Below are 13,598 nucleotides of genomic sequence, written 5' to 3' on the forward strand. Positions count from 1 at the left end.
TTTTCTTAATTTTGTGTTTTTAAATATTAATGTGCATTTCATTTATACAGTTAACAAATTTTCTAATCTGTTTCAGACAACAGCATGTAATAGTTTTAATCCACTGAGATGTTGCTTTCAATTTGAAATATTGTGATATACATGTATATAAAAAATAACCCAATGTATGACTCATCTGATAGATGTTTATAAAGACCAATAAAGGCTTATTTTTGAGCATGCAATTAGGAAGAGAAGGAACCAAACCAATCTATCTATACTGTTTGGCTTCTGGCTTGTTACTGCAGTGGCATCAATAGTGGCTTTTTGGAGGGAACCATGTGCGCCTTTAGCCTACACAGTTAAACTTTGATACCACAGGAGGGGTTAGAGGAGATGGCTAGAGTGGGGAGGTGTCAATTTTAGGTACATTTTGCACTTTTCTACTTACAGGATAAAAAGAGGCTAGTGAAGAAAAAATTATACATATGTAAAAAAACTAATAAAATCAAGACATGATAGCCCAATTAAGTTCTTTTAATAGATTGCATATATAGATGTTTAGCCATACTCTAAAAAATTAACTCTTTAAGAGTAGAACTTTATATCCAATTTACATGCTTCAGATATCACCTTTCTTATCCGTTACATTTAGATCTTGTACCCAAATATTCACTTAAACACTGAAAGCTTTAAGAAAAAAACAGGACACAGAGGGAGCTGCCATTTTTAGCAGCAATGAAATATCACTAACCCCTTTTTACATATCGAATTCAAGTCACTATCAGAGGTGAGTCAACCACAAAGTCACCAGGTACAAAATTGCTAGTTCATTTTTTAAATTAATAACTTGAAATTACCCCTGCCCCCCACCCCATTACCTCCCCTTCCTTTTATAAACAGCAAACATTTTGCTTTTATACATAGGCTAGCAGGCTTGTTTCAATATGAAAGTGCTAATTCATTTACAGATTTTAAATCAGTTATGTAGTGCTACAATAAATGTCCAATAATCTACATAGGAACAATCTTTGATGAATGAAAATGAAGATTGAATAAGGCTATCAGATTACCTTATCTTATTTACATATAAAGTATACTCAATGGTGAGGCATAGACAGAAATGGGACAAATACTCATAGGTGTAAAAATTACATCTACCTTTGAGATTTATACTGTAAATGAGACATTTTAAATAGTCCTGTAGCCCATGCTTATTTTTTCCTCAGAAAAAGAAAAGCTGCCTTCATGACATCCCCTCTTGTTTCAGATTTCCACAGTGTCACTTGAAGCTTCAGAGTCAGGATCTTACTTTCTTCAAAAAATAAAGAAAATACCGCCCTCCCCTCCCGCCAGACCCCCTCCCCGGCGAATCCCTCTGGTTTCTTTTCCAGTGCCAGTCTGCATGATCAGGTCCCACCTCCTGGGGTTATTTGTTTGTATCCATCTATTGATCAAGGAGTTTAGAGTAGATAACATAAACCAGTTCTGGAACCACTACTAGGAGGAACACAAGCTCTTCACTACAATCACACAGCAGGAAAGAAAATGGTAATTCAATTCATCCCTGGTGCCGGACCTCCAAAATTGAAAGAACTTGGCACAACTGGAGCACTGAATTTGTATCCTCCATGTTTCTCAATCATTTTAGATTCTAGAAAATAAAAGATGGGAGAAAAAAAACAATGAACTGACAAGATATTAACAACCAACTAACTTAACCACAAAGTTGTCTCAATAACTTGTTTTATATTAGGCTCTGTAGCAAAATCTTAACCTATATTTAGTAAAATTGTTTGAAAACTCACCATGAGCTTAAGGAATCTTTTTAGCCTTTTCAAAATCAAACTGTAGAACTGGAACATGGAGAATGTGGGTATCGATCCCACCCCTTGCACAGAGCTAGTGCTCCACCATCTAGCTAACTCCCCACACACACAAGCTTAAGGAATCTTATTAAAGCCACTACACACTGATAGCATTCAACCACACTTCAGAACCAATATATGGGAACCAAAACCAAAGTTCTTCTGTTAGTAAATCCCTTAGATTAGAGCTAAATCATACCTTCTGCAACAGCCATTTGCTTTATATCCTGATTTACAATGCTGTCCCCAAATTTTGAAGGTGTGCTGTCTTGAACTGTATAATTTTATATATATTATATATAACATGTTACAATTATAAAGGATTATAATTTATTAACATACCATGGGCTGCTCTTCTCTGATCAGCCAGAGTTGCTATGTCTTGTAACTGTTTCCTTTGTTCTTCATTAAGACCATGAGTCAGAGCCTGATACCACACAGGATTACGGTTTTGTATAGCTAGCAAAATAAAGAGATTAGTGAAATGCTAAGTTTCCTTTCATTCTGTCTCTCCAGTATCTAGCTAATACATTTAGATATTAGATCAGGTCATTAATGACAAACTCGGAAGACTTCAAGAATATAATTAACCCAACTCTTTTATATATGTTAAAGCAAGTGATAAATGTTGGTCAGAATCCTCATATTCTTCATTTGAAAGTCAGAAACTCTGAGGAGATGCATGAAAACAAAGAATGGTTTAGAAGAAAACACCTTCCATTATTGTCTTTCCAAAGAACAGCAGTTTCATGGTTCTCAGGTTTAAATGTCACACTTTATGATTATATGTACATATACGTACGTATGTGCATACATACTCAAGGTAATGTATATAAATGTATACACACATATTATAGCTAAAAATGTTAATGTGAGAAATGAACACATTCTTAAGATGTTTGTTTCCCCTTTTCAATGAACTAATACATGCATGTGACAGAATTTTCTCTACATTTAAAGGCTTCCTCGAGATTTCCCCAAAATAATACCAAATATATACTGATTTCCTCATCTATTAGGTACATTTTACCAACCAGGTTTTCTGAAGAAAAATACATATTATTGAATCACATGATTTTGTTTTTCTCCCACATTATAATTATTGGGAATACATTTCCCTGCTTCCCTCCCTCTTTGTTAACTCAGCCTTTAAAATAACACTTTGTAAATTCATATATAAAATATATACATGATTCTGAGGAAAATGCAGTAACAATTCCCAGTCTCTCAAGCTCCCCTAGAAGTAACCACTTTTTTTTCCCCGTACATTTGTTAGAGACCCAATACTGCGAGGACGGACCTGCATCAAAGTAGACCCACTGGGACACACATAGGCACAGACAGCACATTAACTTTTTTGAACTATGTTATTTTCCTACGAAGTCAATCTTGCAAAATTACAAACTAAATGATAAATAACAAGAATAGGGAAGATACCTCAAATAGTTCGGCAGTTTTAGAAATAATTTTGGTTCCTTGGGTAATAATCTTTTTCTTTAGGGGGTAGACAAAATAACTTTGTGCAGAAAATGCATCCATACATAAAAGTGACTTACTCTGAAATATAGCTTTAAATATCTGATATTCATCAACAGGGTTATCTTCATCATCAATGATTGTAGAATAGCCTTCTAGCGCCGTCTCCTCAGCATCATCTTCTTCCCAGTCCTCATCATCTCCATCCTCACCTGCTTGTTTAGCCAGAATCTCTAAATATTCCTGCCCGTCTTCATCAATATCATCTTCATCACTCCCGAGTTCCTCTGTCAAAAAAAGTACCCATGTAACACTGAAATATTTTGTGACTGAACAAAGTGACAATCATCTTCATTATGCTTAGTAAATTACATGTCAATAAAATAAATGTACTATTAGAATGCTCCAAGCCGAATGCTGTATATCAAATCAAATACTCAAGGCAATATAGTTCATATTCACAGAACGTTCTGTGACTTTTTTTTAAACAACTATTTTAAATTAGTAAATTACATTGAAAAATCTTATGAGAGGAAAAGACAGAGCTTTAACTTGCTAGTTTACACCAAATGCTTCAGTGGCTGTATTCAATATTAAGGATCCACCAGCTGCTGCCTCTCAGGCACTCTACCAGGCAGCTGGATAAAAACCGAGCTGGGGCTTAAAACCAGTCATTCTATTATGGCAAGACACTGTCTCAAAGGGGAGCTTAAAATGTTGTACACACTTGTCCTAATCTGGTTTAAGCACTTCCCCAAAGGATGTCAGTTATTTTTGAAAACAGCATGACAACTGACTCCTCTGATTCTGTAGAGCCAATCATGCCCTGAATACATCTTTATGAGCCTGCATTTCTCTGACAGAAAAGATAGAAGCCAAGAGACTGGCACTGTGGTGCAGTGGGGTAATTGGCTAATGTACTTAATAGTGCAGTAGATGATGATCAAAACACTTATGACCTTGCCACCCATTTGGGAGACCTGGATCAAGAGCCTGGCCCTGCCCGGCGCTGTGGCCTAGCTGCTGAAGTCCTCGCCTTGAATGCGCTGGGATTCCATATGGGTGCCGGGTCTGATCCCGGAAGTTCCACTTCCCATCCAGCTCCCTGCTTGTGGCTTGGGAAAGCAGTTGAGGATAGCCCAAGGCCTTGGGACCCTGCATCTGTGTGGGAGACCTAGAGGAAGTTCCTGGCTCCTGGCTTTGGACCAGCGCAGCTCCGACCATTGTGCTCACTTGGGGAGTGAATCATCAGACGGAACACCTTCCTCTCCTCTCTGTATATCTGATCTTGTAATGAAAATAAAACAAATCTTAAAAAAAAAAAAAAAAGAAAAGAAAAAGAAAAAAAAAGAGCCTGGCCCACCTGTTCCCACTACAGCAATTTGGGAAATGAACCAGCAATGGAGAGGACACTGGCTCAGTTGCTCTGTCTTTTAAAAAAAAAGAGGGGAGGGAAGAGGGTGGTGAAAATCCCAGTGATATTTACAACTAGACAACATGGGCCCTCTTCCATAGCAAAGCCCTTACCAGTTTCATCATCATCTTCAGCTTCATCATCATCATCACTGTCATTTTCATGTTCTGCATGGCAGGCATATGCTCTTTTTAATCCATTAAATAAGAGAATAAAAGCTGGCAGTATTTGTCCAGAAACCTGATTCAAAACTTGTGGTATTTGTTCCATATCAATAAGAGCACACAGGCCAAGAACACACATCTTCCGGTCATGGAGTCTAAAAAAGTTAAGATTAAATTATTTTTCCTTTGTTTTAAATTTTAAATAACAAAACTTCTCATGCACATCCAAACAATATCACTTACCCCAAGAAACAGTCAACATCATTAAGCCACTGTGTAATGAAATGATTTGTAACTGGTTCAACATTATTTGGGAAGCGAAGATTTTCTAAGGTATTGAGTAGTAGATGTGGATTATAATATAATGCTGCAATTGCAACCTGCAGGCACATTGTTCGAAGTTCACTTGTCTTAACTTCTCTTGTTAACCTCTCTAAAGCTGCTTCCACAAATAAGGGAATGCACTGTAAAGAAAGAGAACAAGATATAACAAGGCTGGAATTAAAAGCCTTCTAACTATTTCCTCTTAGATGTCTAAAAAAATGAATCATTCTATCAACTTTACTGACCTGGTCAATGCCACGTCCTTTGCACTGTAGAATGATGACCTCCAACAATTTTGCTGCGTGGCATTCTGCATCTTCTCCTGCAACTCCTGTAAGAACCTGGTTGATATAGTTTGTAATTGGTAAGATTTCATGAGACTTTTTATCTTTTCTGTTTGTAGGCTAACATTAAATGTAACATTCATCATACAACAGACATGTGAGGATCTGTAGTTGGCTGCCTATCTGGCATAGTATAGCACTGTGTTACACTGTTCTATGTAATAAAACTACCAATCCTATAATGACACCTTATACTACACCACGATGATAACCATCGATTCTCCATATAAAAGCAGTGGCTAAAGAACTAATCTTTATCAAGAAAAAGAGCTATACAATAATATCAAGATATTACATTTCTAGAAATACCAATGTTACATAAAATGGGGGAAAAATGAGTTGGGGGCAGGGAGCAGAGGTGGTAAATGTTACCTGAGATAACACAAGGACTTGACAAACTAATTACCACCCAGAGACTAAGGAGCTAAGGACAAGCATTCTGGAACAGGGAAGGGTATGACATGGGTCTATCTCTACTGTCCAGGTATTAAATAGCTTCTCTGCAATAAGGGTAATAATAGAACGAAGAAAAGGCACATCACTTATAGAGCTCCTGATTCTGTTTGATTCGAATGTTCACCTCAATATGGAGTCACACATGTGTTCAGTTTCATACATCTTACAGCAGCAGGCTCATGCAGTCTGCTATGATCTAAATATGACCTACCTTTTTGCACATACTGTATATCATTTCAAGATACTTGGTATCTGACAGAAGTGTATCTGTGTCAACTGTTACATAATTATGCAGAAGAGGCATCATATCTGCATTTAATAAAAGGCATCAGTTACTCATCTTTACAAATACAAATATAAAATAGTCAAGGGGTGGGGGGAGAATCTCAGTGGTTTCATGTTGACATGACTTACCGGTAAAGTAATCAAAGCCATCTTGCTGAAACACCTCAAACACGAGGGGCAAAAGTTGCCACATTTGTGGAGACACTTGTTGACAAGTCAAACTATGCGCTAAAGAGAAGATCTCCTCGTAGAATTCTAAAAGAGAATACCAAGTTAATAGGAACTCTGACTAGTGTGAAATTACATGAACTTCAAACAATCAGAGGTAAAATACCTAAGACATGTTGTTGTAAAACAGTACCAATGACCTGTAAACAGATTCCCTCAAGTTGCTGGGTTATCTAAAAGAGAAGAAAAAAAGTAATCAGATGAAACTGCAACACATTGAAAAATTATTAAAATACTGAATATTATATTTAAGCAATCTTAAATATAGGGCTAATATACTACTAAGAAATGATTTCTGTTTTATGGGGCTGCCTGCAATGCCAGCATCCAATATGGGCATGGGTATGATTCTTGGGTACCAACTTCTGCTCAAGCTACCGGCTAATGGCCTGGAAAAGCAGCAGGACCAGCCCAGGTTCTTGGGTCCCTGCACCCAAGTGGGAAACCTATCTCCTAGCTTTGGATCAGCCCAGCCAGCACAGCCATTCAGGGAGTCAACCAGCAGGTGAAAGATTTATGTCTCTCCTCTCTGTAACTGTCTTTCAAATAAAAATAAATAAATCTAGGCCCATGATCCCTTGTTGTTGGGGATATCTGGAAAGTGAACCAATGAATCTAAGTCTTTATCTTTCCCCTCCTCGTTACCCCACCTCTGCTCCATAATTTCCGTTTAAATAAATTAATAAAACAAAGATAGTAATACTGATAAAGAAGTAACTTTATCTTAAAGACTACTTTAACTCTGCTATCAATGGCTGGAAATGAGGCACAGTGGGTTAAGCTGCCATTTGGGATGCTTGCATCACACATGGGCACCAGTTTGCTTCATGGCTGCCTTATTTCATATATGATCCCCAATAATGTATTTGACAAAGGAGCAGGAGATGGTGGAAGAACTGGTGCCCCTGCACCTGCAAAATAGACTTGGAGTTCCAAGCCCTTGGCTTAGGCCAGATTATTGTGACCATTTGGGCAGTGGATCAGCAGAGGGAAAGTCTCTTATGTTCATTATTCTGCCTTTAAAATAAATTAATCTTAAAAACAAAAGCAGGGGCTGGTGCAGTAGTGTAAGCTAAGCCTCCACCTGCAGTGACAGCATCTTGAAAGAGCGCCGATTTGATTCAGGTATGAGTTGTTTCACTTTTGATAAAACTACCTGCTTATGCCTTGACAAAGCACCCTTAGTCCCAAATGTCTGCGTCCTTTTACTCATCTGGGAGACCAGGAAGAAGCTCCTGTCTTCAGAGCAGCCAACCTCTGACTAATGTAGCCATTTGAGTGAACCAGCAGATTAAAGATCTCTATAAGCAAGTCTTTCAAATTAATTACTGAATAAATCTTTAGAAAAAATAAAGGAGGGCCCGGCATGATGGCATAGCGGCTAAAGTCCTCGCCTTGAATGCGCCAGGATCCCATATGGGCGCCGGTTCTAATCCTGGCAGCTCCACTTCCCATCCAGCTCCCTGCTGTGGCCTGGGAAAGCAGTCGAGGCTGACCCAAGGGTATGGGACCCTGTGCCCGCTGGGAGACCTGGCAGAGGTTCCTGGTTCCTGGCTTTGGTTTGGCGCAGCACCAGCCTTTATGCTCACTTGGAGAGTGAATCATCGGACGGAAGATCTTCCTCTCTGTCTCTCTTCCTCCTTTCTGTATATCTGACTTTGTAATAAAAATAAATAAATCTTTAAAAAAAATAAAAATAAAAAAGCAAATTGCTCCAACCAAGCCTAACAATTCTTAATGCAACTCCATTATTTATAGTACAGTGAATCATGGAATTTAACCTCAGTTGTCAATATGAAATCTCATTTGGATATTAAAATGGGTAGATGGGAAATTATCTACTAATGAGTTAAAAGACATCAACTTCAACTGCATTACACTTAATAAAATTTTAATTACTCAAAGTAAACAACTCATCTGCTAAAATGTGGGATTTTCATGTCTTTTGCTGATTTCTATTTTAAACACAGAATACAAAAATCTCATGTTGCAGGTCAAATGGCTTATGGATAAGATATCTACAGAACAAATTCATGACAAAGGTTATTATTAGATTAGGGAAGAAAACAGGAAAAAGGTGCTAATGACTGGTCCACTATGGACTTTACCTGCATTCATATGCAACTTTTTCGTACTAAGAATCATTGCAAAAATGTTAAAACCTTGGTGGTGATCAAAAGACATGTTAGAGTTTCATCGTTTCATCGTTTTTTCCTATGGTTTAAGGAATACATGCAAGGGCCAATGTAGAATGGCTTGATATTCCCTAAAACACCTGCAACAATAGGTCCTTTTCTTACCTCTTTATGATCTTCAACTACACTAAGAAGTGTGTCAATTGTATTCAAAATCCCCATAGCAGTGACTGCTTTGTCGTCACTTCCTTCTTCATCTGGTCCAGTCTGAATTACCTGGTTAAATGTCATTGCCTAGATACAAGAGAATTAGATTTGTCACTGAAGCATTATAATACATGTTTTGGTATAAGGCATCTAGTTTATTAAAACTGTCCTTTTGTCTGCCCTGCTTTGCTTCTCAGAAAATAAATGCAAAGATCTTGTAGGTAATCTGATATTGTAAAGCCAGCACCTGGACCGCCAGTATACCCACATCTTACATGAACAGCAGTGTGTGTGTATCTCAGGTGTTTCACTTAACAGCTCCCTGATAATGGCCTGAGAAAAGCAGCAGGTGTCCCAAGCACCTGGGCCTTGACTTCAGCCTGGCCCAACTCTGGCTGTTTGGATCTTTCTGGGGAGTTAACCACTACATAGATGTGTCTCTTCTCTCTCTAGATAATTCCCCCCTCCCTCCCCACCTGCCACCCAAAATTCCTAATGGGGAGGTTATTGTAGTATAGTGCGTCAAATTGCTAGTGGGATCCTCACATCCCATACTGGAGTGACAATTTGGATCTCAGCTGTTTGGCTTGTGACTTAGATTCCTGCTACTGCAAATTGGGAAACAGCAGATAATAGCTGAAGGGCTCGAGTCTTGCCGCTCACATGGGAGACTTGGATGGAACTGCGCTATAGGTTTCCTAGCTTTAGCCAGACCCAGCCCCGACTACAGCACACATTTGAGGAGTGAACCAACCAATAAAAAGAACTCTTTTTCTCTGTCACTCAGTTTTTCAATGTTCCCACTGATACAAGAAAAACAAATAGATAGATTTTAGTTTCTAAAAACTCTGTGCACTGTTAACCTTAAATCGGCTACCTGACCTCTTCACGTTTTCTGACATGTCATTTGTGGGAGTTCACAGAAATAATGTAAAGATGAAATGACGTGACACATTTAACATGCTTAAAGACTGCTTTCATCAAGTGGGTTGATAATATTTTTCTAAAATGCTATCAACTTTTTAAATGGAACAAATAACCATGCTGAGGCCTGGGTTAGTTGAATCTGAATCTTAGCCCTAACCCTGGAGTTTGACCAGAGTTCAACCTTTTATACTTCACATTTTCTCTGTAAAATAGAAATAATTATCACAGAGGGCTCTGTGTGAATTAAAGTATCTATCAAAGGTATCGCTAACAGTTTGAGTCCTGGCTTCTTTACTTCCATCCAGCTCCAAGCTATTGTGCCTAAGAGACAGCAGTGGAAAAAGCTTAAGGGTCTTTGAACCTGTAGAGGAAACCCAGAACAATCTCCTGCGCCTGGCGTGGGCCTGGCCCAGCTCTCACAATTGTAGCCCTTCGGAAAGTGAACCAGTAAATGGAAGGTCAATCTGTCCTTTTCTTTCCATAACTCTGCCTAGCAGACAGACCTTTAAGAAAATAACTATAAGTAAATATTTACTGCCCTCGGACAATTAAAAATATCTTTATCAATAATAGTTTTTAAACATACCAAATGTTGTGTCATTTCTACTGCAATAGGAGTGACTTCTTCACTATATTCACAGATCATTTTCTGAATTACATTGGTAAGATCATCATTTTCTGTTTCTCTTATAATATGAAGAAGAGCCTGCATTACAGGTCTGATGAATGGTGTGATGTATTCTTTAGCTGCAGAAGGAAAAAAAGTTCTTTAAATATCATAACTGACACCAAAGAGTGAAAAGAAATATTTATACATATAAAAGAGGAATTCTAAGTTTTCAGAATTATTTATGTCTTATATAATTAGGGGAAAGGGCTCACACCATTTCTTAAAAATATAAATCCGTTACCTTTTTCTTGATTGCTAATCAACACCTGAAGAGCTATGGCAGCTTCCACTTTCACAGGCATTTCCCTGTCATCAATCAGACATCTTCTTGTTAGCTCTAAAGCAGTCTGTAGGTTCTGATCACTTTTGAATTTCACTTCACAAAAGTAGTGAAGCACCCAGCAAGCCTTTTTAAAAAAAGCACTGGGAATTAGTAAAAATAGTCACATTAAATTCCTCTAAGCCATGACTATTCCCAGCATTCTGTGTTTGGGAGTTTGGAGGCTGGCCAGTGGTAGTTATGTCCAAAGGGACAACACTAGACCAGTACTATGATCCCATGTTACTCTGTGGCTGCTTGGTATGTGTGAATAGCAAGATCTGAATGCAAAACGCAGACAGACACTGCTACCAGACACAGATTAAAACCTATGCACACACATTATAGCAGCCATGACAACATTCACATTCAACATTAACGAAGATGAATTACTGCTATTACACTGAACATTATAAAAATACAGTTTCCCATTAAAGGATACAGAAATTAATATATCTTTAAAACATACCCGTGCTCTCATGTAGCCTAGGTCACTGCTGAAGAGAGGAAACACATGATTCTGCAACATGTATTCCATCTGATCTTTATAGATCTTTTTCTGTAAATATCAACAAAAGTTACTTTTAAACAGTTCCAAATTCAAGCACCAAACCTTCCAAGGTGATAAATCTTAATTCAGGTTAAAATACCTAAATACTAAAACATGCAACAGAAAAAACAGGCTATAAAATATAATCATTATATATATATTGAAACAACTGTTTTGTGTTCTATGTGTCAAGCAGTATGCTAAGCTATAGGGAATAAAACACAAATTTACTTAAAAATCACTGAACATGCCACAACATTTTTCTGATTCTTTGCAATTCAGCACCCACACTGTTTTCTTAACTCTTGCACTTTATCACACCAAAAATACTTGAATATATTTTAATACTCACTAAAAAATAATTATACTAAATGTTAATAGAAACAATGTCTTATAAAGTATGGTTAAATTTTATTCTCTACTTTCTAAAATTTCTTTGATAAAACTTTTATCATGGAACACCCTAGTTAGCTCGATTATAACATAACTTTAAAATATTGAAATACAATTAGAGAAAATTCTGCTTTCAAGTATACATCCAAAAAGATGCTCTCCTGAATTGTGGGTATTTTCTAAGGGTTAAGTTTGTTTAGAAAACAAATGTGACAAAAACTAATAAAAGGGCAGTGGACTGGGACTGGTGTGATGGCTCAATTGGCTAATCTACCCTTGCAAGGGTCAGCATGCCATACAGGAGGGGCTCGTGTCCCAGCACTTCACTTCTTATCCAGCTTCCTACTTGTAGCCCGGGAGAGCAGACAAGGATGGCCTGAAGAAGCCCCCAGCTCCAGATGAGCTCAACTCTAACAACAGGAAAGACAAAACTGGCACAGGCTGGAACACAGCTGAATCTTGAAGACATTATTCTACATTTGCACAAACACACTGAACTCTGGTTTGCCCTACTACATTTTTACGAAATAATCAGAATAAACAATCCACAGAAACAAAAGTAGTTTAGTGCAAGCTAAGGGCTGGGAGGGTTGAGGTGACATGTAGATGGCCACTACAGGGCGTATTGTCATAAAAATGTTTTTTAATTAGAATAGGGGTAATGGTTGTATAGCTCTAGCTATACTGAAAACCATCATTTTGTATCTTTTAAATGGGCAAATTACATGATGTTTTGTGACCTTAAAATCTGCTGATTTAAATAAATCTGATTTTAAATCTGATTTTAATCTGATTATAAATCTGCTGATTAAAATACCTGCAAATATGCGTACAAATTAAAGAGATACCTTTAGAAGTATTTCAGCCAAAGATCCAATCATATGCAATGCCCCATCTTTTTTTCGAGGATCAGCATTTGGTTCTGTAAGAATCTGGTAACAGAATCCCATAGTCTTCTGCAGTACCTAAATTTTAAACAGGTAACTAGTAATTTACTAGACATTCCAAAGATTCTCAAAAGCATACTATCAAAATGATTCAAATGATTACCATGTAAAAGTATACATTTGAGCAAACTTTGTGAAACATACCTCTTTCCTTTTACTGCAGGCTGTAAACAAAAGTGTCTGGGCAGCAGTGGTAGGAGAAATGAAATCTTCAAATACATCTAGAGAATAAATTTAAAGAAAATGTAAAGATTTGTGCAAATGACATTTTGTAAAAAGCAAAGAATTTAAAAAGTAACTACATGTTCGCATAAAGGGAACATGAAAGTCAACTCAGATTTCCATAATTCTTAAAACACATAATTTTGTAAATTAAATGTTGATCTGTCATTTCTTTCACACAAAATACTGCTTTTGAAAGAATTTTCCAATAGGGTCACAGAGAACTATAAGAAATCTCAAAGATAGGCCTAGGGAGAACATTCTCCAAACATGAGCCAATCACAGCCTTTACTTTCATATATCTCATACATTTTCATATAGGGCTCAATATGTAACTTCTCATTTCTACATGAAAGATGGCTGAGCTGCGAGCCAACAGTATGTTTTAGCAAATATGAGAAAGGTGTGATCTTGAATGTCTAAGTTATGTACTATGCCATAAGCACAGCTAATCAACTTAATAGCCATAGCTAGGATCACAAGGACGGCCATACAGAAAAACTACTTTTATCTTAACTGCTACCATACTGCTTAATGTAAAATGAAAATTGCTTACCAAACTTCATGCGTATATATTCATAAGGGTCTTCTTGCCAAAGTTCCTCATCAGCATCTGTATAGCACATCAATGGAAAAATGACATCTTGGATAATGCCCTGTAATTTAAAAGTTAAGAAAGATACAGCTTTC

General features: G+C 37.3%; 1 protein-coding gene and 1 non-coding gene across 2 annotated transcripts in view; both read right to left on the reverse strand.

Annotated features, from left to right (window-relative positions):
* The window catches only part of IPO7 (importin 7), a 44,906-nt gene continuing 31,308 nt past the window's right edge, over window positions 1-13,598 (reverse strand). Inside the window, exons 10-25 of the mRNA XM_040989152.1 lie at window positions 13,465-13,564; window positions 12,831-12,907; window positions 12,588-12,704; window positions 11,266-11,355; window positions 10,719-10,884; window positions 10,394-10,554; window positions 8,839-8,967; window positions 6,645-6,711; window positions 6,440-6,565; window positions 6,237-6,334; window positions 5,471-5,566; window positions 5,145-5,365; window positions 4,851-5,056; window positions 3,404-3,610; window positions 2,190-2,306; window positions 1-1,633 (exon numbers count right to left, since the gene is read on the reverse strand). Of these exons, the coding sequence (XP_040845086.1) occupies window positions 1,536-1,633; window positions 2,190-2,306; window positions 3,404-3,610; window positions 4,851-5,056; window positions 5,145-5,365; window positions 5,471-5,566; window positions 6,237-6,334; window positions 6,440-6,565; window positions 6,645-6,711; window positions 8,839-8,967; window positions 10,394-10,554; window positions 10,719-10,884; window positions 11,266-11,355; window positions 12,588-12,704; window positions 12,831-12,907; window positions 13,465-13,564 (2,076 nt within the window). The 3' untranslated portion in view covers window positions 1-1,535. The remainder of the gene's footprint in view (window positions 1,634-2,189; window positions 2,307-3,403; window positions 3,611-4,850; window positions 5,057-5,144; window positions 5,366-5,470; window positions 5,567-6,236; window positions 6,335-6,439; window positions 6,566-6,644; window positions 6,712-8,838; window positions 8,968-10,393; window positions 10,555-10,718; window positions 10,885-11,265; window positions 11,356-12,587; window positions 12,705-12,830; window positions 12,908-13,464; window positions 13,565-13,598) is intronic.
* Window positions 10,961-11,143, reverse strand: LOC121162251. The gene has a single exon (XR_005884770.1). It is a non-coding gene; the product is annotated as a small nucleolar RNA SNORA23 (small nucleolar RNA).

The sequence above is a fragment of the Ochotona curzoniae genome, unplaced genomic scaffold (genome assembly GCF_017591425.1).
Source record: "Ochotona curzoniae isolate NIBS_2020 unplaced genomic scaffold, NIBS_Ocur_1.0 contig_517, whole genome shotgun sequence".
NCBI classification, from domain to species: domain Eukaryota; kingdom Metazoa; phylum Chordata; class Mammalia; order Lagomorpha; family Ochotonidae; genus Ochotona; species Ochotona curzoniae.